The sequence below is a fragment of the Notamacropus eugenii genome, chromosome 3, assembly GCF_028372415.1.
Source record: "Notamacropus eugenii isolate mMacEug1 chromosome 3, mMacEug1.pri_v2, whole genome shotgun sequence".
Classification (NCBI taxonomy): Eukaryota; Metazoa; Chordata; class Mammalia; order Diprotodontia; family Macropodidae; genus Notamacropus; species Notamacropus eugenii.
Genome location: NC_092874.1, coordinates 364,144,234 through 364,170,967, shown reverse-complemented (window position 1 = coordinate 364,170,967; position 26,734 = coordinate 364,144,234). Strand labels below are relative to the sequence as shown.

Genomic DNA, 26,734 nt, shown 5'->3' with positions numbered 1-26,734 from the left:
GTACGTCTACCTTTTGTTTGTCATAGCTTGGTGCCTTTGCACAGGTTGTTTCCCACCCCACCACCCCATCTTCCAAGTCTGGAAACTTTTCTTGTTAGAATTTTTGGCGCAGCTGAAATTCCACCTCCTGCTTGAGTCCTTTAACCTTAAGTAGATAATGCCTTATCCTCTGGGGTTCCCCTCCGTTTACTTCGTTGATATATGCAAGCACTGTACAAACCTTAAAGCACCATATAAATGCTAGGCCTTGTTATCATTCTGTCTTTATTGTTATTTAGGTGATAGCTCCTCAGTTGGGAGCTCCGTAAAGGCGGTGATGAGTTTTGCCTTTCTTTTTGTCCTCAACACCTTACTGCATTGCCTGGTACATTGTAAGCTTTTAAAAAATGCTTGTTTGGTTGACTCTCTATGGGAATTTTTGTTCTCTACCTACCCCCCAAAGCACTCCACTTTGGAGAGCACTGATCTAGAAGCAATGTAGTTTGATTTTTTTTTTTTTTTGATTCTCATAAACGTTTTAGTTTGCCATATTAATAATACTCATGTAAATTTACTATTGCTTTCTATAAAGCTGACTCCCTCTTCCCATTCAGGCAGTTTAAAGAACTGACTGATATTAGAATCAGAATAGTGAAGTGAAAAGTCTGTATTTGGAGTCAGTCTATTAGGACCTCAGTCTAGTTCATGGCTCTTCTTACCTGTCTGATCTTGAGCAAGCCCCATAACCTTCCTGGATCTTAGTTTAGTCAGCTCTCAGATGAGTGGGTTAGCTTGCTTACTTATGTCTAATTCTGTGAGCTATGAGGAGATGAGGAGATCAGGATCATTTGTGTTTATAAGTTGGGAGACCAGTTTGGGCATATTGATGATTAACAAGAATGTAGCTATCCCAGTGCACCAATATTAAATTTAGCCCATTCTAAGTATTTTTTTGGGTGGCTGGGCTTTCAGTTTCATTGGAATTGTGAACTCTTCATTGAGGAAAATATATAATTGCAGATCAGCAACTGTTAGGCAACTTTTAAATTCTTAAGAGAGTCACCTAGACCCTTGAGAGGTTAAGTGAATCATTTAGTGAGGGTCCCATAGCCACTGTATGTATAGACAGGATTTGAAACCCATCTCTCTTACACAGTCTAGCTCTCTGTTAATTATTACAAAATTAATTCTCTATTTTAAAAAACGTGTGTGTGTGTGTGTGTGTGTGTGTGTGTGTGTGTGTATCTCAAATAGATACCTTATTCTCTTTGATCTAATATGTCACCTGTTAGTTTTCTTTGAATAACTTGGGTACAGTTTTATAGGAATCTGATTAATTGTTTATATTCAATGGCTCCGAACCCATAATTCCTAACCTCTTTCTTCTGTCACTATAACATATTCATTTCTTCTGCCTTCTTGTTATTCTGCTGCCATTTGTCTCTGAAACATCACACTGAAAGCCTGATAGTTTAATTCATCTTTTTTGATTCTTGTGTTTTAGTAATGATTATTTGATAGTGGAAAGTCTCCTTTTTTTTTTTTTACTTTTATTTAATTAGTATAGGCAGTTTGCATGCCTCTTTTCTTGAAAAGAAGGCTTAGTGTCCTAAATCAGATGTAGATTTTTTATGGCAAAAATCTCAATTATTTAGCATGCAGGATGAGAAATGCTAAAGACCAGTATCTCTCCTTTGCCCTGCTCATTTCCCTTTTTCTTCTTTTCTCTTGTTTTCCTCCTACTTTGTCATTTCGGGTTCATCCTTAAGTGTTTTTGTCTTTGTCTTCCTTTTTTGTCTACACGGAGCTCTTGGAAGGGACCATGACATTTTTGTATTGTTTACAGCACTTACCACACTGTCTTATATAATGGGTACTGAATTAATGTTTGTTGAATACGTGTTTGATATATGGAAAAACACTTCTTTTCTTGTATTTTGTAGAGGAAATAGCTGTATACTTGCTGATGAAATGGGCCTTGGAAAAACAATACAGACGATCTCATTTCTTAATTATCTTTTCCATGAACACCAATTATATGGGCCTTTCTTGTTAGTAGTACCACTTTCCACACTCACTTCCTGGCAAAGAGAGATTCAGACATGGGCTCCGCAGATGAATGCTGTGGTCTATTTAGGGGATATTAATAGCAGAAATATGGTAAGTTATTTCAGCATCACTGTCTTAAGGCACACCTCATTAGAAATGAGCAGTTTTTAACATTTGTTTTCATTTGGTATATTTTGTTTGAAACCATTTTCTGATCTGTTTGCTTGTAGATAAGAACGCATGAATGGATGCATCTTCAAACCAAACGGCTAAAATTTAATATTCTCTTGACAACTTACGAAATTTTATTGAAAGATAAGGTATGTAATGACTGGTAATTAAATAGGTCCTTTTCTGTGTTATTTTATAAGGCCGCACATGTTGAAAAGACATTAGGAACCATTTTTATTAACATTATTTCTTATTGTGTCCATGATACAATGTATTTTTGTAGGCTCTTAAAATTTATTGATGCTACATTAATTTTTACTGTGTCATTATGATTTAAATACCTCAAGAAAAAAACTGAATAATTTCTTTAGCTATAAAATGATGTCATAAAATGAGAAAATAAGGACTTAAATGCTTTCTAGAGTATCTTCCTGGTATGAAATTATGTTCCAATGGACAGATTGCAGGACTTGCGGAGAGATCTAGTTCTTATCTTGGCTCTGCCACTTTTACTAGTTTCGTGTTCATGATTAAGTCAGCATTTCCTTGTGTCAGTATCCTCATCTGTAAAATGGGAATAAAATGTTCACTGCCTTCCTCATAGAATGTCTGTGAGGAATATACTCTTGGGTTTATAATTTTATTGTTAGTGTTATTTCTGAGAAGTGGTATAATGAATGTAGGGCTTTACAACTAGGAAAACTTGGTTTAAGTGGTACTTGCTCTGTGGTGATGTGCAAGTTATTTGACTCTCTTAGTGTCAGCGGTGACATTTTAAGGTTTTAATTGCTCATGACTTGATGATTTGCACTGGGTTTCTGCATCGGAAATTCTCCATCTTGATGAAATCATAGATCTTTACAAACAAAAAAGACACTAAAAACCCTCTTCTTTTTGTTAGCATGTCTTCAGCTTGATGAAATAATTCCACCAATTAGCTTGTAAGAAGAATGGGTTAGCAGATTTAAAGTTAGGCTATATCATTTCTTCCCTGCTTAATGCTGGAAGGACCAAGTATGTCCAATGACTTTAGAATAAAAATAATTTTACTTTGAATCAAAAATTTTCATTGTGTTGCCTTATGTAATTTTAAAAAAATGCAGCGTATCAGTTAACATGACTTGGTCCTTCAGGGTATTATTAATTTCTGGTCCTTCAAATGTTAAGCCTGTACTAAAGTAAAATAAGAACATAAAAGAATAAAGCGTAGTCTGCCACCACTACTTTGCTTTACTTTTTTTTCTGTTGTCTTTGTCTAGTCCATTTCTGTGTTGACTTATAAGCTCCAACAGAAAATTAGCCAGAGGTAAAATTCAGGATCACTGAATCTTTTTACAACCTTGGTAAAGGAAGTTGAAATTACTTATTAATTTATAGTATTTATAAGGTCAGAAATCTAGACCTATAAGAGACCTTAAAGGCCATCCAATTGAGCTTCAAACTTTTCCAGAGCTATTAAGCAGGATTTGAAATTAGTTCTTTTCAACTTAAGTCCTTCATTCTATGTATTTTGCCGTCATTTGTCCTCATTATTAACAATGCTATAGAGACAATGAGGGTATAGGAATGTTAAAAGCACTCTTTGTTTTTTACCTCTCCGCACCAAAAGAAAGGAAAAAAATCTCTTTATGACAAAAATACCACACCAGTAAAGATGGGGGAAAACAATTAAAAGTAATTAAGTGTCATAGTGGATCAAATGCCTAACTCTAAGTGAGGATGACCTAAATTTTCAAATACCACCTCCAACACTAACGGTATGACCCCAGGCAAGTCATCTAATGGGGATTTTATTTCATTATCTCATTTTCTTCATCTGTAAAATGTAGATAATAACAGCACCTGCATCATAGATTTGTTGTGAGGATCCAATAAAAGAGATGATATTTGTAGTGTGCTTTGCAAACCTCAAAGTGCTATCAATATGCTGGTTGTGGTGGTGGTCATAATGGTAGTTATTCAGGATTGGGGAAAAGTTTGAGGATAGATATTCCTACAACCTCAATATCTACACAGATAAGACAAAGGGTAGAAAAATATAGTATAGTCTAATGTACACATGTGTGTAGACCCTGAATCATATTTCCTAGCTTATACCCATTAAGTTACCACCTACTAATAGAATATAATTTGCCCAAGGAATCAGGTGAAAATAGCTTATGTTCTGGACTCAGAGGTCGTTGGTGAGAATCCTGGCTTTACTACCTGCTACTACTACCTGTGTTATTTTGGGCAAATCACTTTAATTTCTCTGGACCTCAGTTTTCCTCATATGTAAAAGGAGAGTATTAGATGACCTCTAAGATCCCTTCTACTTATTGATTTAAGATGATCCTATGGTCCCTAGTCTGTAGAAAATGTCTAGTGTAGTTAGTATTTAATTAACACTTCTTCATAATCATATTATTCTACCTTGTAAATTCTGGGAAAGTACTTAGCAAAATTAAATTTGTATTTTGTACTTTAAAGTTTAAGTATCATCTTTAATTAAAATATGTAACTTTACATTTAAGGCATTCCTTGGTGGCCTGAATTGGGCATTCATAGGCGTAGATGAAGCTCATCGATTAAAGAATGACGACTCCCTTTTATATAAGACCTTAATAGACTTTAAATCCAATCATCGTCTTCTTATTACCGGAACCCCTCTACAAAATTCCCTCAAAGAGCTCTGGTCTTTGCTACACTTCATCATGCCAGAAAAGTAAGCCAACTATGAGAATGAGATTTTGTTCTGGATTTTAAAAAATTTTTTTCTATGGGGGAAATAAAAGGGAAAAAGTTTTAAACTTAATTATACTACTTAATGTTGTGGCCCCAGAACTTACTCCTGTGAGAAAGATGTAAAGGGAAGTGTTTTAACTTTGTGATTAAAAACTGATTGAAGTCTCAAGATAGTGAAAACACTTAAAGCTTTTATAGTGAATGCACATTGTTCAGTTATATTCATTGTTTAAAAAAAAAAAAAAGACTTCCTGAAATTCCTTAATAATTTAAATTCACCTTGACTCACACGGTATTCATATGAATTTCTTGGGGGTGGTAAGATTTTTCCAAAGTGGTAGAGAATTCGAAGTTGTGACATATTTTGGTATATTCATTTGTGTCTATTACTTTTGTAAAAACTGTATTTTTAATGACTTACTTTAAACCAAAGTTTTTATTTCCTTCAATAATGAATCCAATCATGTTCAAGATTTTCCTCCTGGGAAGATTTTGAAGAGGAACATGGCAAAGGGAGAGAATATGGGTATGCAAGTCTCCACAAGGAGCTTGAGCCTTTTCTGTTACGCCGAGTTAAGAAAGATGTAGAAAAATCTCTGCCTGCCAAAGTTGAGCAGATTTTAAGAATGGAAATGAGTGCATTGCAGAAGCAATATTACAAGTAAGTTATATCACCCACAACACATTCTGAATGTAAAAACCAGTTTGATTCTTGAATTGTTTAAGCAGTGTATTTACTGCTGTTCAGTCGTTTCAGTCCTGTCCCATTTGGGACTTTTGTGGCAAAAATAATGGAAACGTTTGCCATTTCCTTCTCCTGCTCATATTACATATTACAGATGAAGAACTGAGGTAAATAGTGTTCAGTAACTTGCCTAGGATCACACTGCTAGTAAGGTTTTAAGAACAGATATGAACTCAGGAAGATAAGTCTTCCAGATTCCAAGCCCATTGCGCTATACACCGTACCACCTAGCTGCCCTGGCAATGTATGTTTATGGACTAGTTAAAAAGTTTTTTTCTTGTGATGAATTTATTGGGTTTAAGGAATAACTTTTTGAACAGCAGGTGTCACAGTAATCAGTAATGTTTTACCAAGATATGTTTGAAACAGTTATCCTCAGAGATCCTCAAGAAGAGTTTATTTGTCCTATAGTTTGAATTTAGTTTATGTTGCTCCCCACATATTATAACCTTCAGTGGTTTCCCATTGATAGCATAAATTCAATCTTGACTTCTTAACTTGGGGTTTTAAGCATACATTTTAGGTTTGCAATGATTCCAACCTACCTTTCCAAGCCTTATTGAATCTTGATGTAATTTGTGTTCTGGTAAAAAATGTACTAATATCCATATTGTACAGAATAAAATAGTACCCTTAACAACTACCTGCCCTTTAGCTTAGTCATTCACTTTTGCGTAAAGGAATCAGCTGAACTAGGGGATCTCTTGAGGTTCTGTGTAGTTTTATAAGAAATTTATCATTTACATTATGACTTAATTAAATTTGGTTTTTGGCAGTGAGGTTTTTTTAATTAAATACCTACTGTGGGCCAGGGCAAAGTCATTCTACAATTTTTGATTCAAGATATAGCAGCAGAAACAATCCTATAAACATCAGGTGAGGTGTGAAATAAGGAGAATGTATGTGTAGCGCATGTGTTCATTGTGATGGAGGAAATCCAGCTCAGAGTCTGAGTTGATAAGGGCTTTCCTATGAATAATGAGGCCTCTTGTTGGCACTCCAGTTGCTCATGTTTGAGGGAGACATTGTATTGATTTCATTAAGTCCCATAGTATTGCAGAGCTTCCTGGAAGAGGTCTGTAATATTCAAAGGAGTTTGACCTGACCATCCTTACAGATGGAGAATATCTGTTTCCCAGTTGCAGCCTGCATTTGGCTAAATATTTGGTAGAACTGGTCCATCAGTGTGCATTTCTCAGATTATAAATTGACAAGTTGATACCAGAGTTGAATAGAAGAATTAACTGGATTGTCTTTAGATAATTGCAAAGCTCAGAAATCCTAGACTTCTGGTGAAAGCAAAGGTAACCTATGTTTTTTATACCAGCATTCTGCTAGTGAAGAACTAAAAATGAGTATCACATAGAGGGCAGTGGAGAGGTGTCTGAGGAGGCTGCAAAATATAACCAATGAAGAAAAGAACCTCAAAGAACAGGAGAAAAAGATGTCACTAGGAAAAATTAAATTATATAGAGAAGATGGCTCATTCACAAAATGAGGACCAGGGTTAACAGTTGTGAGCCTATGAAATCTTCAGGATAGTGGCTTTGATCTCTTATAGCTAATTTAACAAGAAGACATGGACAAGATCTACATGGGTGGGCACGAATGAGTTGTAATGAACTTTCATATTAATCAGATCAGAAATCCATTTGAGTATTTTAGTATCTGCAGAGCACTTTCGCTAAATGTTGAGAATAGAGACAAAAATGAAAGTCCTTTTGGGGAACAGCCACACATATGTTAGAAAATTAAGTTTAAAATGTATACAAAATAATTTCCAGAGCAAGAGCATTAGTAATTAAGGGGATCAAGATAGGAGTGTTATAAGACATGGCATTTGAGTTGAGCTTTGAAGGAAACTGGTATAGAAATGAGGCAGTGCATTCCAGGAATGGGGAGAATCTATGCAAAAACAGAGAGAAGGGAGTTAAAATGTCTTATGTGAGGAACAACATTAAGGCCAATTTGACTGGTCTGTAGGCTGTATGAAAGTGATTAGTTTTTCAGCATGTTGAAACCCTCAGAACTTAGGGTAGAAGATTAACTGGCTTTTCAGACTTGCCATCTTTTAATGGGGTCAGTGGTGTTTTGGGGAATATAATTTGATCTCTACATAAGCAGAGGTTTTCCACAGAAGTTATTTATACTGATGAAGTCATAAGTCCAGAATGAAAACAAAGACACATAAAAGAGCACCACTGAGGAATTCTACTCTAGTAAGCTAGGTGGTGCTATGAGTTCTTTAAGATTTCACAAATGTATGTTTGTTTTCTAGTGAACATACTATGATTTTTGATCTATGATTTTGTTTTTAGATGGATTTTAACCAGGAATTACAAAGCCCTTAGCAAAGGTTCAAAGGGCAGTACCTCAGGCTTTTTGAACATAATGATGGAGCTCAAAAAGTGTTGTAACCATTGCTACCTCATTAAACCACCTGATAACAATGAATTTTATAATAAACAGGAGGCCTTACAGGTAAGATTTTGCACGTTATTACTTTGCATTTCAATAAAGCATTTCATGAAGGACTTCCAGAGATTTTAATTTGATGGTGAAATTTTTCATTTTTGTCAATAGCCCACTATTATTAGATTTTTTTTATACTTATATTAGAATACACATAAGATGTGAAAGTTAAAGCTTATAAAATTAGTTTAGCAACTGTCTTAAATTGCAGTTTATAAGTGTTTCAATTATGCTGATGTAGTTTTTACTCAAGAATAATTCTTATCTGTAAAAATTAACATTTGTACCAAATTGCCAAAGGTATTACTGGATTTTTGTTAATCATATGTCAGGTCAAAGAAGTCAATCTTTTAAATGAGTAAATTGCATTCCTGAGATGGAGTCAACCTAGAACATCAGTATATAATCTAAAATTTAGCAATAAACAAAATCCTGACTTCAGAATCAGCGTTTCATTGGCGGAAAAAGAGACTAACCAGAGGATAGAGCTAGTTGTTGCTGTTAAGCCATAAAGGAACACAAAGTAAACATCAGCCGTAGTAAGCTAGTATATTCATTCTTTGTGTCTTCTACATATAAATTACAAACAAAGTCTTATTTTTCTCAGAATCTTTATTATACAACTTTGTTTTGGGATAGTGGTAATTTTTTTTTTTTTTTTTGCCAAGCCAATACATCTTACAGAAAAGATGGGGAAAGGCGGGCAAAAAACCACATCTGGTTTTTGACCTGCAGAGACCCTAGATTGATTTGTACCTGCAGTCATGTTGGAGGACCTTTTCTATAATCATGCTAAAAATGACCCTGTTAGATAAACTTCCCTTGATGGAGTGAAAAATACATAAGGGAAAAGTATAATTCTCTTTATTCCATCATTTAATAAGTACTATGTCAGTTTTCTTTTAAATGATCTTTGAATTTAAAGTCTGACATGAGAAATGTTCCAAATAAATTCCTTTAGAATGACTTAGATTCATATTGTGAATTCCAAGTCTAATTTCTTGCCTTAGTCCCTTTAGTACCATATCATTTTATTGAGTGGAATTTGCTGTGACTAGTATTTGTCTTGATTTGGGAGGTTTCTATTTCCCAGTCATTTTTTAGTGCCCCTTCCCAAATGAATATAAACTGAACTGAAAGGAGATCCACTAGCATTTGCTGCTTTTTTTGGAGAGGGGTGTGGAATTTGATTGCTATGGGGAAATCCTGTTAATTAAGCTTAATCCATCAATTCAAGCCAACAACTGATTTGTAGTTAGAGTCCTGTTCATTTGCTTACCTGGGGCACTAAGGAATTTAGTAATTTGTCCATAATTGTATAGCTATGAATAAAGCTCAAAAAAGGAACTTCTTTATTTACTGTACTGTTTCCTCTCATTTGTTTTAACTTCAGAGGGTAAAGGTGGTAATATCATTAAAGTGTGTATGTGCGCGCGTGTGCATGCGTGCGTGTGTGTGTGTGTGTGAGAGAGAGAGAGAGAGAGAGAGAGATTGAGATTCAGGAAAAGACAACTTACACCTTACAATGGACATTTACCCAATCGGTAAAGGGGTCATTTGAGATCTGAGGAATTTTAGTGACATTGCACCTTATGAATAAGATTTTATCAAAATTAAAATTTAATTTAAATTTTGAATGCAGTGGCAAGAGGATATTGGCTTGTTTTTTTTACTTCACTTCTAGTTAGTCTTTCCTTCCTTGTCTGAAGCAGAATCTTTTCAAGACTTGGCATTAAGTGAAAAGTATAAGATGAAGCCTGAATTTTTTTTGTAGGGAAAAGAACAATTCAACCTATAGTGACATACAATAGTGAATAAATTTCAACTGAAGGAAGATTGGAAAAAGACAGATTAAAAGATTTTTAAAGGAGCTTGAATATAATAAGTTACTCACATTTATATAGGTCTTTAAGAGTTAATAAATACAAACTAAAACTTCTTTTCAAAATAACATTTTTATTTTTCATGTTGTTCTTTGACGTATATGTAACAAGTTTGCTATGAAGGATTTCATTTCATCTTTTTGCATAATATATAATAATTATAACTGATTTCTTCTTTAGCATTTAATTCGAAGTAGTGGAAAATTAATTCTTCTTGATAAATTGTTGATTCGGCTAAAAGAACGAGGCAACAGAGTTTTGATTTTCTCTCAAATGGTGCGAATGTTAGACATACTTGCAGAATATTTGAAGTATCGTCAGTTCCCTTTTCAAGTAAGACTTTTAAGTTTCAACTTTAACTGTCATTATTATTGTTGGTGATTCTTACATTTTAGTCTACTTTCCAAGAAAATCATACAAAATTATCTTTCAGATTTTTTTAAAATGACATTAATATTAAGACTTCTTACTTTGATAATTTTTTATATTTGAACAACTCTCCTATTTTCTGTTTCATCTACTTCTGCTCATTCAATCTTTACCCAAAGAACCATTATGTTCCTCTTACAATTTTCTTACGTGTTTTAAAACTCTGTGAATGGCTTAAAGACATTCTGTAGGAATGCATCTAGATCTAAGGACACAACTGAATGATAGGCATGTTCCAAGTAATGGTTTTAGATAAAAGAAGCAGAAGGGTAGAAAACCTTAGGGCAAAATAAGAGTATTTTCTCTGTTTAGAGGCCAGTTTTTAGAAAAAGTTATTCAGATACAGCATTCCTCATGGGACTTATTATGTATAATACATTATAATTAAATCATATTCTGAAGTTCTTGAACCCCACTATAACACTATTAGGCCCATCTCACTCTTTATGTAATTGTTCTTGTGGAAGTAATTAGCCCCTTTGAAACCATTCAGCAGTGGTGGAGGTGGTAATGGTGCAATAGATAACTAAATGTAACAGTTCTAGGAAAAGTACTAAGGTGTTTTAAGTGTTTTTTAAATGCCTTGTGTCTCAGGTTCATGAGTTTATAAGTGCTACAATGTAATAGGATAGTAGTAAAACAAAAGTAGACATAATGTCTCATAAAAGGAAATTCAGTTCTGTAGATACTAATTTAGCACCTACTTTGTGTAAGGGACCCTGGCCTTTGCTAATTAATATGGGTCTAGTTTTAACCTTCTATGCATGGTCTTTGGATCTAAGAGGTATTCCATAGTTCTAAGCCTCTTGAATATAAAATTTCTTTCCTTGAGAAAAAGTCCAAATTCTCCCTGACATCTTACTCCCAATTAGTGGTAGCATGATTTAGTGTAAAGAGTGTTGAACATGGAGTCATAGAATGTCATTTAATATCAGACTTTGCCACTGTGTGACCCTGGACAAATCAGTTTAATGCTTTAGACTTCAGTTTCCTCATCTGTAAGTGGGCTAGATCAGAGATTCTAACAGTACTCGAACCAGATTAAAATGTAATTGGGATGTAAAAATGTAATTTAACAAAATAAGTAAAAATTAAATACATCATAATATTAGAATGTGATTTTCTAATTCACTGTGCAGCAGACAGGGTCCTTATGTATGATATAGTTTCCCACCACACCTGCATTTGAGTTTGACACAGTACTAAATGACCTTTAACTTCTCTTCTGCCTCTGAATCTAAACAAATGGTCAGTTGCTCATAAATCAACTGAAAAGTTAGTATTTAGTGCCAACTGTGATAGTAAGTTGAGAATAATTGACACAGTTAAAATCATGCAGAAAAATGTTTGGCAACCTTTTAAATTATGTTAAAGAAGCTTTATTCATCAATTATTTGACTTCCATATATGACTCTTCTAAAAGAAAGGACCCTAGTACTTGCTGTCTTTTAAACCCACTAAGAGAGATCAGAACTACTTCATTTTTATTAATGAGCTTTATGTTTTCATTTACATTTACTTTATTTTGCAATTTTATTTAACTTTTCATATAAGAATTTTGACTTAATTGTTTTCTTATTCATTGTCTTAACTGATGGTTTTGTCATTCCAGAGATTAGATGGTTCAATCAAAGGAGAATTAAGAAAACAAGCATTAGATCATTTTAATGCTGAAGGATCGGAGGTGTGAATTGTATTATTTTTTCTCCCATTCAAACATTTAATATATGTATGGCTCTTTAGTAACCATGATGTTATGTAATGTTAAGTACAATAATCTATTATCGTTGTAACTTTTTGAAATGTCTATATATTTGTCAGTTTGATTAAGAAAATTATTACCAAATAGATTTCTCCATTATTTTGACTCTTAAAGAATTTTTATTTTAATTCCTATGTTCAAGAGAACTGTGCATCAAGGTTTTTGTAGAATAACTTATGATACAAAATCATTTGCTGAAAGGTAAATTTGCCTCTGACATTTAAATTTTGCTAATTCCCTATTATCACTAGTCTTCACTCAGGGAATTGGTATCACTACCTTTTTTGTTTCTAATGACATCCAACCATAATTGATTTTAAAGTCTCACTATTTTCTTTTATTTCTATAGGACTTTTGTTTCTTACTTTCCACAAGGGCTGGAGGACTAGGCATCAATTTAGCATCTGCTGACACTGTTGTTATTTTTGATTCTGACTGGAACCCACAAAATGATCTTCAGGCACAAGCTAGAGCCCACAGAATTGGACAGAAAAAACAGGTACAAATACATCACCAATCTGAAATCCAATCTTCACTTAGGGCTTTTTAAATTGATATTTATTCATTCTTTAGTATCCTGTTTTTTAGGAAGATTGAAGTTAGATGGTCATATGGAGGGTTCTTGACTTGAGATCCGCAGATCCCAAAGGCATATCTGGATAGATTTCAGATTGTTTGTGAACCTGGATGTAAAAAAAAAAAAAATGCATCTTCATTTCAGTACAATTGGTTTTCTTTATAATCCTATGTATTTTACTCAATGCATTTAATAATATTATACTGAAAGTATATTCATAGACTTCATTTGTCTGTCCAAAGAGGTCCATGACTCATAAAAAATGTTAAGAATCCCTGCTCTGATTGATACATAACTGAATTTCCCCAAAGTTCAACCAGTCACTGAGAGTAAAGCTAGAACTGCTATTTAAGAAGACCATACCTTTAAAGGAACTTAAGAGATTTATAAGTGTAAAATTTGACATTTTTTAGTCCTTTTGTTTGTACATAAAAACTTGGGAATAATTTCACACTTTGTATATTTGGCAGAGAAGTGTCAGATATTGTATTGACTTAAATATCTTTCTTAAACAACAGCATTCTTCCTCCATTCTTTGAAAATCTGTGCACTTAGAAGCCAGTCCAATTTTCCATCTTATTAAATAACTATTTTTATTTGTATCTGTCAGATAGTTAGAATTTAACTGTTACCTACCTCTGTTATAGAAATGAATCATTTCCCACTAGATTTATATTTTTATTTGTACTATCAGAGTATTAGGAATCTAATCATCTAAATATTAACATTTGGAAATTGTGAGATATATATCTAAAATTTTATGTATATATATATATATATATATATATATATACATATATATAACACCTCTAAAATTCACAAAAACAAACTCATATATTATACATATATATATATATATATATCTATATATGTTTGTTTTTTTGTGAATTTTGGAGGTTCTTGTGTTTTGGCAGATTTTTTTCAATAAGCTAAGAAATTTGAAAGGAGATGTTCAATGTTATTTATTTACAATTCTTTCTTCTGCTTAGTTTCTCTACATTGAATTTCCCTACAGCTGTCATGATTTAGTTCTTTGATCTCTTCACTAGCTCATATTAACCTCCCAGGACATTAAACTCTTCTTCCTTCTCTCACATATATTTTTATAACTTCAACTATGATTTGACAGGCATGTTCAGTCATTTTTTAGTCATGTCCAACATTCTGTGACACCATTTGGGGTTTTTTTGGAAGAAATCCTGCAGTGGTTTGCCATTTTCTTCTCCAGTTCATTTTACAGATAAAGAACTGAGACAAAATGGGTAAAGTGACTTGCCCAGGGTCACACAGCCAGTAAATGTCTGAGACCAGATTTGAAAGTCATGAAGATGAGTCTTTCTGATATCAGGCCTATCCGCTGCTCTACCTAGCTGCCCCTAAAAGGCAGTACTGGACTGAAAATAAGGATACCAAACTTAACTCTTGGGAAAGCTTGGGCAAGTCAGTTTACCTCTTTGAGTCTCAGTTTACTTTATGCATAAAATGAAGGGATTTATTTAAATGATTTCTATGGATGTTTCCATTTCTAAAATTCTTTTATTTTTCAAAATCTTTATTTATTGTTCCTTCTCTTCCAAGCTCCAGATTGGCATTTCCAGCTACCTGCCAGACTTCTTCTTTTTACCTTCATCAATATGTCCAACAGTGAATTTATCCCCTTGTTTTCTATTAACAATAGAAAATGCCTATTCTCTCTGATGTTCCTATTTTTGTAAATTTTATTACCAGTTTTCTGTTCACAGATTTGAAACCTTGAAATTTAACAGTTTAGTTTAACATTTATTAAGTGCCTGCTATGTACAAAGTATTGTGTCTCTTAAAACTCTAAAGCTTTAATCATTTGCTACCCTCCAGTCACCAAGTTTTGTTAATTACACTCTCCAACTCTTACGCACAGTGCCACATACAGATTAAATGAATAAGTGAATGTTGAATGTAGTGTCCAACCTCTCCATCCCCTTCTTTCCATTTTCACAACTACCTAGTTCAGCCCTTTATTCTTATTTTGACCATTGTAGTAGCTTATTAATTGTTATCTAGTCACTTTCCCTTCAATACATTTTACAAATTGGTGCCAAATCAATCTTTCTAAAGTCTAGCTTCAGTCATATCAGTCCCTTGCTCCAGAACCTTTAATGATTCCCTGTTTCTATGCATTAAAATCTATACTCTCTAAAATCTGGGGCTATATAGCTCTACTATCTTTCATATATCCTATTCTTTACTGTAGCTACACTGCCCTGAACCATGCTTTTTGCTTTTCTTTTTAGTTTATTAAGTGTTCCCATACCCATGATGCTCCAATTCTTTGTTTCCTTCATGAAAATCTTATTCATCTTTCATGGCCCATCCCAATTCCATTTCTTCTACCACCTTCTCCAATCTTCTTAAACAAGTGATTTTTCTCCACTGTATTTCTATAGTACTTTGTTACCTAATTCTTTAATATTACACTATAGTTGCTTTTGTTTGTTGTGTTTTTGCAACTAAATTAAAACTCTCAAGAAAAGAAGCTTTTCATTTTTGTGATATTGCATAATGCAAACTTTAGTGCTTTACATGTATCAGTAAACTATATTGGTAGTTGTATTCCCTAGCATCTTTCTTTGTAATAATAGTAACTTTCTTCATTTTATCGTTTATATAAATTGAGGTGTACTTTTTTATATAGGTTAATATTTATCGTCTAGTTACAAAAGGATCAGTTGAAGAAGATATTCTTGAAAGAGCCAAAAAAAAGATGGTGCTTGATCATCTAGTAATTCAGAGAATGGACACTACTGGGAAGACTGTGTTACACACTGGTTCTGCTCCTTCAAGGTAGATGTTTTATAAGCAGAAAATGTCTTGTGAACATCAACTAGTTAAGCTAGATTCTGATTTTTACATAAATTTTCATGGATATTTATAGTTATATACTGAAATATTTAAAGAAACATTTTTCCATATTGAATTAACTTGTTTATTGGTTCATGGTCCATTTTTTTTCTGCTTTAGTTCTACACCTTTTAATAAGGAAGAGCTATCAGCAATTTTAAAGTTTGGTGCTGAAGAACTTTTTAAAGAACCTGAAGGAGAAGAACAAGAGCCTCAGGTAAAGAGAACTTAACACACAGAATTTATGTGGAAGAATACATGGCCACATTTAAGTTCCCAAGATTAAAATATTCTTTCTAATTACAGGAGATGGATATTGATGAAATCCTGAAGAGGGCTGAAACTCATGAAAATGAACCAGGCCCATTAACTGTAGGAGATGAATTGCTTTCCCAGTTTAAGGTATATTTCTCATTTTTGAAGCATTTTTTTTAAAGAAAAAATTTACATGAAAAATGATCAGGTATCACTTGGAATGTTGTAAGAACACTATTATCAGAATTCAGGAGACCTGAGTTTAGCTCTTATCTCTATGCTAAGTGGCAGTGCTTGTAAGGTGCCTACCATGATGAGAGGAGATATATGCCCTACATTGGTTAAATTGAAAGACCTAGTTTTCCTGGAAGAAGGGAAGGCTTAATTGGGGATAGGCACTTTGAACATGATATCCACAAGTATTTGAAGCTTTCACATGGAAGAAAAAGATATTTATTCTTTCTTGAAGCAGAAGGCAGAATTAGTAGTGATCAGTTTTGAGATGGAGAATTTGGCTTGGTGTGTGGGGGAAAAAAAGCAAGTTCTTAATGACTAGAATTGTTAAAGAGTGAAATGTATTGCTTTAGATGCAGTGAGATATGTGACTGAGATCTTCTAGTATGAAGATAACTTTTTGTGTATAGATTAGACTAAATGATCTTTGGAGACTTGAGATTCCATGATACTGGGTAAATTATGTACCAGCAGGGGGCCTCATTTACCTTATCAACTAATTGGCTGCTTAAATTTCCTGTTAATTCTGGCTTTTTGTGATTAAGATACATAGTTTTTCCTTTGTCACACTTTTTTAGTTTTTTTTTTGTTTTACTTTTCCGCTTAGTCTCCCAGAAAATAAAAGTATATAACCTTCTTAAAGAAAATGTTTGTCTTATTATGGTAGCCTATTTAATAGTCAATGTGGTTAGGTTATATAAAATTTTTATATCTTATTAACTCTTTTGTTATTTTCCTAGGGTGTTTTATTAAGGGTATTAGTATTATTAAGGATATTAGTAGGAATTTGGTTTATAAACAGAAAATATGAATAAACTCATTAAGTTGAGGGTAAGGCTTTTCTTGACTATATATTTTTCATTGCTGGCAAATTTTGTAGCAGAGTTTGTTTCAGCCAGGTTAGTTACAGTCTGTTAGCCACTGAAAAAATTGTTGCAGTCTAAAGATTTTCAAATAAGAGATTCAGAGGTTTTACTTTTTTTCCCAAAAATCTTAAGCAAATTAGTCATGTAAAGTAGCAAATAGTTATTACTTTAGGCACATATCCCCTAAATGTCAACGCCTAAGATATTGCAGGTGGTTTTTATAGGGTATCAAATGCACCTAACCTTAAAAGAAAGTTGTATCATTATTTAAGTTGTATTTTATTTTTTCATTCAGTAAAAATTCATCTTCTCACCCTCTCACCTCAATTGAAAAACAAAACCCTGTTAAAAACACGTATGGTTAAGCAGAACAAATTTCCCCATAGGCCATGTCCAAATTTGGATGTGTGTAGCAAAGAAAAAGAGAGACTGAGACAGAGAGAGTATTCCTTTGGCTATTCACCATCAGGAGATGGATAGCGTGTTTCATTTAGTCCTCTGGAATCATAGTTGATCATTTACATTTTTCACAGTTTCTAATACTTTCAGAAGATCATTTACATTTTTCACAGTTTCTAATACTTTCAGAGTTGTTTGTCTTTACTATATTTTTGTCATGGTTATAACTTGTTCTGGTTCTGATCACTTTGCTCCACATAAGTTCACAAGTCTTTCCAGGTTTCTCCAAAAACCATACTCTTCATCATTTTTTAAGGCACAATAGTATCCTGTTACATTTATTTACTATAACTTGTTCAGCCATTTCCCAGTTTTTGGAAATCTCCTCAAATTCCCATTCTTTGCCACATTGAGAAAAGCTATAAATATGTTTGGACATCTTTAGAGTATGCTTTGTGTAGGACTAATACTTTTACTAATCTACCCTCTAATTTCCCCTTCTTCTTTCTCCACCTTGTCTCCTATTGATCTGTTAAGTGAAATGTTTTCTACACCCTACTCTTCGTGCATGAGTTCTACCAGTTCAGATGACACTGAGGTTCAAGTGAAAGTCATTTCTCTCACTCCATTTGTTTGCCTATTTGTGTACCCCTGGTTATGTGAGATAATTTTCCCTAAACTTATTTTCCTCCCTCCCTCCCCTATGCATTCCTCTTCCACTTTTTTCCCTAAGATCAAGATGTAAAACTATTCTGTATTTGAATATAAGTAATTTATCTTTGTTTTGATCCTTTATGATTGTTATTTCAGTTTATGTTTTTATTAAAGTTACTCTTACTATCTCTGTTTAAGCTTCAAAGTTTCTACATGGCTCTATTATTTTCATCAGGAATGCTTGCAAATCTTGTATTTCATTTTCCTCACATAGGATTCTCAGTTATGCAGAGACAATTATTCTTAGTTGTAAGCCTATATTCTCTGCCTTCTAGAATATTGTATTCTAAGCTCTCCACTCCTGGCTGCTAAATCATGTGTGATATTGATTGTGCCCCCTCAGTACTTGTTTATTTTTCTTTTTGGCTACTTTGACCTGAAAGCTCTGGGTTTTCACTTTAATATTGGTGCTAAGTTTTCATTTTGTTCTTGGTTCGGTTTTTGTTGTTGTTGTTGAGGAAGTGACCAGTGGATTTTCTCCATTTATACTTTGACCTCTGGTTCTGAGAACAGCTCCTCTTGAGGTAGAAAGATGGGTCTGAATAGCAGCTCATACACTATATGATTCTGGGCTTAACCTCTTTAATCTTGAGTTTCATCATTTGTAAAATGCAAGTTATTATCTTAGCCCTTAGGTCACAGTGTTGTGATGAGGATCAAATAAGATAAGTTATTAAAGTGCTTTGTACACTAGTATAGTATTTTGAGCACTCAAATGGGGAGGGAGCATTATATAAATGCAGTGGAGGTAATTCTAAATCCACACTAGAATGAATATAGATTTTAATTGTTATACATAGAAGAAACTTTATCAGCACTAGGTTTTTTGTTTAAGTTGTCTTACTAAACATGTTGAATGCTGTTACTATTAGTATCAAGGGTCTTTTTAATAAGAATACTTACCTTGGCCTAGTCCCTTGGTAGTTTAGGTTTGATATTGAAATGAAACTTTTCATTTAACATTTAATAAAAAGAAGCTTGCACAGCCAAAACATAGAAAGGCCATTTAGCAGGGAAGACTTCTGTTCTTATTTTGTGTCAGTTTCTGCCCTGCAGAGGTGTATATATATGTATATATATAGTTAGTAAGGTAGGGTGTAGTAACCCACTCAGATTTAGAATATTAACCAAGTCTGAAGGGCCTCAATTCTGCAAGGATAAGAGGTTTTTCTTTATGCTTTTAAGAGACTTTAAGGCCACCAGGAAATTGCATTAATAAAAATGATGTTTGAGCTAATCAGTGCTTGGGGACAGTTCTCTAGCCTTTGGGGGTGGGGGAGGGGAGAACTGTTCTAATCTATATGGTGGGAGAAAACCTGCTAGGTATTGATCCCATCGTATCCCACTCCACTCTTGCAAGTTTCAAAAGATCTTCAAAAGGAATTTCCACAATATAAACGGCTTTAGGATTCTTATTGCAGGTGCAGCAGCCTGACAAAGGCTATCCCAGGGAGAGGGGAGAGAAACTTAACTAAAAAAAGATAGCAAAAACAAGACAAATGTACCACCCTCCCGCACCCTAAAGTAGTAACCAAAAACAAAAACCAGGGATCTTAGGCTTCACTTTCCTTCTTTAGAATGATGAAATTCTTGATCTCCACAGTCTGGTACCACATATTTGCAGATCTTGGTGGAGTTTCCTAATATAAAGCAGTGACAATGAGTAGCAATAGCACCAGCAAAGATTGACCCCTTAAACATCATCATCACCAGTAAAATATGTTTATGTTTTGTATATTTAAATACATAAATATATTTATATTTATATGTACATATATGTATATGTAAAAATATGACCATGTAAAATATGGTCATTGGTTCAAAGTGGAAATAGGCAATGAAAATTGTTTAAAATAACATAAATCTGTTTATTAATGTGATATAATAGCATAGGGTAAGAAAAATGTATTTCTGATTCAAGTATATTATAAAGCAATAAAGTATAGGGAAGCAAGATTTGTAAAATAAAAAAACCCTAAGTGCTGTACACGGACAGTCTTACACTGATGTATGACGGAAACAGCGTTATGATTGTGTAAAATTTATCAGTGTGAGCCGATCTGCCTTCTCTTTCTTTAAAAGCCATACTTAACGCTGTTAGGCGCGAAAGCTTTGTCCATATCTGTACAAATTTGTGTGCTCACATTCTCACACAATGAGCTAATTGTAGTTGGATGACTTGGAGCATTACCTAAATCAGTAATGCTTTAAGTTTGCTATAGCTGTCTTTGCAGTATTTTTCAACAGCTGGGCTAAAATAAGTTGAAGAGACGTACTCAAAAGCAGCTTTAATAATCAATGCTTTCTTATTTGACCACCAGAGAACTAGAAGTGATGGATGCTTTTTTATCCTCTAAGAGCACAATTATTGTAGAACCAACAAAGAAACATTGGTTTTACCTCCCTATAAAAGTATTAGGTGATACTTAGACACTTTAAAACCAGGTTAATTCTTTTTTTCATTTTAGAAATGTAAGTTCTAGAGGCATCCTTTTCTAGAATAAGCTTGTTTCATCCACAATAAAATTTTGTTGATCACTATATCCACTTTCTTCAGTTATTTTCATCAAAACATCATTTTAGTTTAGTTATCACATCCTCATCTGTGTTGACTACTTCTCCAGTAATTTTAATACTGTCCGTTTGAATTTGATTTTTAAAGTGATCAAATGAATAAAGGCTTTCAGTAAAAAAAAAAAAAAACCTATCCACTTGATTTCAGTTATTTTTCTCTGCCTTATTTAAATGTTAAGCTTTTGTCTGAATGGCTGTTCTGCCAAAATGAATGCTACTTTTGATTTTTATCTTCTATTCATGCAGTTAATGGAGTGCTACTAGCACTCCAAACACTATTTTTGTCACTGTAATACTTCTTTTACTTGTAGTTCTTTGCAAACCGTAGAAAGGTAATGCAGCTCTGCCTTTTTTCTTTTATTTTACCTGTGTTTTATAATATTTTATATCATAGATTCAGGCATTCTGACACATTGCAACTTATTTTAGAGTTACTATGACCATGGCTATGTTTTTCAAGTACATACTTTATTTTGTTCTAATGTAATAGTAATGCATCTCTTCATTTTTGCTCTGGCAGTATTTCCATTTATAGTATTCTTTTTCGTGTCCATTTGTTAACGGCAGCTTAAAAAAAATTAGTACAACCATTGACAAAATGGTATATATATAGCAGGACATTATGTCCACATTAGACAGTAAGCAAGGGCAGTATGATGACACATTAATTGAATTTTGGCTCATATTAAATATAACCTGGTAACATTTTATAATTCACACCAATTGCATTATTTTAACTAACATTAATTGTAACCTCATTGTAGCTAAGAGGTCATATGCCTCTTGTATGCTACCTGTTCCAGTATCTGAGTTCATACAGATACTCTTCTCATATGGAAATTCATCCCGTATTCCCTTGCTCACCCACCAAAACCTCCCTTTCCTTAGGACCTTTATCAAGGGGATGATTGATACCTGTCTTTGCCTCTTGAGAGGTCTCTGCAGAGGGACAGCCCCATTTTTTTTAAGGGCTGGATAAATACCTTTTCTCACATTTCATCCAGGGCTAACAAGTTAACTAGAGATTCCCTCTCTTCCAGGTTCATATAGTAACAATTGTTACAGATTCTCACATTCAGCATTGTCATGTAGTGACAATTTTACCTCCCCGATGCAATTATTGGAAAGCAAGACACCTTCCAAAAATATCATTCCTTGGTCCTTCCCAGGCTTGTTGTTAGAAAGCATTGTCTCAAGGAGAATAGAAGTCTGCCGGGGGAGAGGACCTGAGCTGTTTTTCCAGAATATACAGAGTCCTCAGAGGGAATGAGAGGTTTAATAAATGATTATTGAATTGAAATAAACTAGTGAATTTTTTCCTGAGATTTGTTTCGTATTGTTTTTTTAGAATTTTTCTTGTTATATCATATTGTGTATTAACAAAGATTTTGTTAAGGAGATTAAAGAAAAATAAAATCCTAGACTTTGAAGGGACTTTGGATATTGCATAGTCAAGACCCCTCATCTGATAGATTACAAAAGAGAAGCCCAGAGAAGATACAGTCAATTTATAGTTATAATCGCGGGAAAAACAAACAATGCTTTCCTAATATTAAGTAATTAATTATATTAATTAACTATTATTAATATTAAATAATTGTGTGAATTCTTCCAATGATTTTTTAAAAATTTTTCATTTATATTAGGTAGCAAATTTTTCAAATATGGATGAAGATGACATTGAATTAGAACCTGAAAGAAATTCAAGAAATTGGGAGGAAATCATTCCAGAAGATCAAAGAAGAAGGCTAGAAGAAGAAGAAAGACAAAAGGAACTTGAAGAAATATATATGTTACCAAGGATGCGAAACTGTGCAAAACAGGTAGCCCTTTCATGTAAAATATGTGTGTACTGAATGTAGTACTAAATCATACTTGGAATATGTTTTTGTGAGTTGGAAATATTTATGAATTTTCTGATAATTAGCTACAGAAGGAAACATGTATGTATGTGTATGTATATGCAGTTATTTCTAAGGGTATTGTTATTTTGGTTACTTAGAAATATTTTTCACCTTGAAAATCCAGATTAGCTTCAATGGCAGTGAAGGCCGGCGCAGCAGAAGTAGAAGATACTCTGGATCCGATAGTGATTCAATATCTGAAAGGAAAAGGCCAAAGAAACGTGGAAGACCAAGGACAATCCCACGAGAGAATATTAAAGGATTTAGTGATGCAGAAATTAGGCGGTAAGATTAAATAAGACCATTTTGCTTCATCTTGATGTTAATACAGGGTACAGCTAAAATAACATCAAACTCTCCCATCTTTCCAAAGGTCAAGTTCAACTTATGCAGGAACTGAATTTGTTAACTAAGATTTGTTTCACAAGCAGTTTTGTGGTACTGGCCTTGCATTTCATCCTATTTATGTACTATTAGGTTATTTAAAATGCTGAATGCCTAACTTAATGTTTTTGGTCCCATTTTGAGTAATAAAATTATACATTGACACAATAGTTTTCTTTATCCTCTACTGCCTTTTTTGGTAATCCATACCATTCTTGATACATAAAAGAATCCAACACATCTTTATTTTTATGAAGGGATAAATTACTTGAATATTTTTTCTATAAACACTGCAGTGATTTTTTTTTTTTTTAAGAACTATGTAAATGTGTTTGAGTTGACAGTAGCAATTGGGAAGTAAGTTCAGATAGCTATGCAGCATACAGTGGAATATCCCTTCAAATATGTTCATGTATGTGCAAATGCATTTCTTTAATGGTAGTGGGAAAATAACTGTCATTTTTGTTTGTGTAATCTTCTTTGGATTTGAAGTTTGTAAAAATGTTTTTCACTTCTGTATTTTCAGAGTTTCTATTATTTCTATTAAAACCATTGTAAACTTTTTCTTTTAAATTATAGACATGACATAAAGTTCTTCTCCATCAGAAAGCTAAAGTGCTGCAGCTATTATTAAAGATACTTTCATGCCTATTTGAGTGGTTGAATCCTAAAGAAATTAGAAGAGGCATTTGACCCTTCTTCCTTTCCATAACCACTCATATGTTTTTGTTTTTAAATAGATTTCCATTTTTCAGTATATGTGTTACTTCATAACTTGGAATTCAAATCCCTGAGTAATTATCAGAATTCTTTACTTTCATCTTGACTGTATCAAGGGAGTGTTAATATCATTGTCACCCACCCTGAATTCATTGAAACCTCCATTTCCTATGACTTAATGTCTAGCTCTGAAAATTCTCATTTGTCTTGTGAAAATAATAAAGTAATTTCTGAAATAAATTTTAGCTTCTATTGTTTTATTTGTACTGGATTCTAAAATTAGTATAAAACTGTGTTTTTAAATATATATATGTATGTATGTATATATATATATCCAATGGACTTTGGGGGATGTTTGGTTTTTTTTTTTTTTTGCATTGCCTATTTAATTTGTTCATGATAGCAATACTTTGATTTTTTCCATTAATAAGTGTTTATGCCCACTATTTCTATAATTATATATATATTTAATAATGAAGTTTAGTTGAGCACACACTTAAACAGCAATTATTTTCTGTTAGGTTTATCAAGAGTTACAAGAAATTTGGTGGTCCTCTGGAAAGGTAAATGCAGTTATCTTTGAAGTAAAATTTACTGTTTCCAAATAGATGGTTGTGTTTTGTTTTGTTTTTTCAGAAAATTTGTGCTTATGTTATAAAGTTAGATGCCTCATTTTCACTTATCTTGAAAAAAGAATTTTTAGAACCTTTTCCCTGCCACTGGGAAAACGAAATGATGTATTTTAATTTCTAAAATTCATTCCAGCTCAAAATTCTGTGATTCTTTAGATAATTTAGTGCTATCCTGTTTGCATGAGTTTGCTGTGCAAATCTTACCAACATTCAAACTGAAAAGCCTTTGGTTTTTCTGAGCTGGCCTGTTGACTTCAGCAATAGTCAGTGATTTGAATACTCTTTTCCCCTTTTTTAGCCAAACTACTGCTAAAAATTTAATTTTGGTCAAACTGTCCACTAAATGCAGAAATTACATATTGTATTCTGATGACATTTCTTTGTTCAGGTAAAATATTGTATTTTAATAGTTAATCTTCATTTGGTTCCAGAAAACCTACTTGAGTATTATACATTTGAACAAACTGTTTGCAGAGTATTTGTATTAATGTCTTATCTGTTCCTAGGAATCAAAAATGATATAAGCTGTCTTATTTGATTATTAATTACCTTTTTAACTTTCTCATATTTATCAAAAATGTTAACTCTTATTGGTTCATTTAAAATTGTCAAGCAGTTCATACTCTTCAGATTAGAAAAATGAGATTTTAGCAATTGACAAGAATCTTAACCATCCCTTTAACCTTGAAGATATTATACTGTGCTAGTATGTAAGCTAATGGGAAAACTGTATTTCTCACTAAATATTCCTGTAGCTTATTTTATTCAGGTTGTGTAGACTAGAATTTATAGAATTTTAACCAGATCTAGAATAATTTGTTAGACTTCTCTACTCTTAACTTGAGGGAGGTCATTTATATAAAACTCCTATAAACTTTAAAGTTCTTTATAAATGGCAGCTATTGGTATAGCCCACAATGTACATATATACCTGATAAATTTTACATTTTATTACAGATTAGATGCAATTGCTCGAGATGCTGAATTAGTTGATAAGTCAGAAACAGACCTCAGAAGACTAGGGGAGCTGGTGCATAATGGGTGTGTCAAAGCTTTAAAGGATAGTTCCTCTGGACAGGACCGAGCAGGTATAATGTTAAAGTACTATTGGAAGTTTTTTAAAAATGCAAATGAAGAATATTGGTATTTGATTCTTATTAAATTTTAATTAAATACTAAATATTTAGTGTGTTTTCTTTAAAAAATTTTTAAAATCCCATTGTTCATTAAATGCTTTCTGACGTTAGAAGAGATTCATAAATTTTAGTCTCATTGATGAAGTGAATCATTTATTTCATTGAATTTTCACTGATCTGTATATGCTATTTTGCCTAGTCCCTTATGAATGGCACTACTACTTGGGTTCCTGTAAAATAGGGGAAAGGAGAAATGGATCACATTGTGTGGTTATTGAGGAATGATGTCATTCATTGATTTCTTTTCATACCAGGTGCTCACTTCTGTTACAGGTGCCTCAGATTGCCCAACATATGTTCTTAGGGGGCTGACTTTTGCTTTTAAGTTAATTTCATTGAGACAACCAAGTTAATTTATGTTCTCATTGTTCCCTTTGACAGTGCAAATAGCAACCCATCCAGGCCTTATGTATCCTCTGTAGTTCTTTTTCCATGTCATTTCTTAAGCTAGGGGTTCATGCAACATGCTAGGGTTCTTTTTTCCTATCTCATGATATCAAAATATCTTAAAAACTATGTAATGATACAGGTCATACAGTGATTATCTTTAATTCTTACCACATGACCAGCCCTCCTTTTTTGTTCATACAATTTTTTGATGACACCTACTTCTTTACAATTCTTTATTTCTTAAATGTTGCAGCTTGATTATACCTCCCGTGTCCCTCTTCTTTGCCCTGTGTGATACACATTTAATTCTTCGGAGACCACTATTACATAACCCACAACAATACAGTAATAATTGTCAAATATTTATGTTAAAAAGTTAGGCTTGACTTTCAGAAAGAAGTTGGGAGTTAGTAAAGGTAAAAAGGACCCACTTTTTCAATATTGGGTAATTTCATCTATAGGCAGTGTCTGTCCAAAGTATTTATATATATCTGTGAATGCCAACTATGTGGACGGTCCATATAACTGCATGTCAGAGACTGCACAATATGTATTCTTCATCTATTTGATGTTTCCTGTTTAGTAGTTTCAGAACTTATCAAAGAGATCTTATGATGATGCAACCAGCAAAAAAGTAATCTTCAAGTAGGAGCTTCTGCAAGGCCAGTAGGAAATTTATATAGATTTAAAGTAAACAATTTTGAAGTTATAAGTTTTCTTGTACTGTAGAAATTTACTGAATTAAGTAAGATTATATTATTGGGCTCTTCAGGGATCAAAATTATCCCCAACATATTT

The 26,734-nt window shown here is 33.1% G+C and overlaps 1 protein-coding gene across 6 annotated transcripts in view; it reads left to right on the top strand.

Moving 5' to 3' along the window:
• CHD1 (chromodomain helicase DNA binding protein 1) overlaps positions 1-26,734 on the top strand; it is a 123,092-nt gene that overhangs the window by 56,722 nt on the left and 39,636 nt on the right. For all 6 annotated transcript variants that reach the window (XM_072597367.1, XM_072597365.1, XM_072597366.1 and 3 more), the window contains exons 12-26: positions 1,923-2,139; positions 2,259-2,348; positions 4,713-4,903; positions 5,396-5,584; positions 7,987-8,149; positions 10,204-10,356; positions 12,065-12,136; positions 12,564-12,713; positions 15,463-15,611; positions 15,789-15,885; positions 15,975-16,070; positions 22,357-22,533; positions 22,739-22,899; positions 24,240-24,281; positions 25,308-25,438. In XM_072597367.1, the coding sequence (XP_072453468.1) occupies positions 1,923-2,139; positions 2,259-2,348; positions 4,713-4,903; positions 5,396-5,584; positions 7,987-8,149; positions 10,204-10,356; positions 12,065-12,136; positions 12,564-12,713; positions 15,463-15,611; positions 15,789-15,885; positions 15,975-16,070; positions 22,357-22,533; positions 22,739-22,899; positions 24,240-24,281; positions 25,308-25,438 (2,078 nt within the window). The remainder of the gene's footprint in view (positions 1-1,922; positions 2,140-2,258; positions 2,349-4,712; positions 4,904-5,395; positions 5,585-7,986; positions 8,150-10,203; positions 10,357-12,064; positions 12,137-12,563; positions 12,714-15,462; positions 15,612-15,788; positions 15,886-15,974; positions 16,071-22,356; positions 22,534-22,738; positions 22,900-24,239; positions 24,282-25,307; positions 25,439-26,734) is intronic.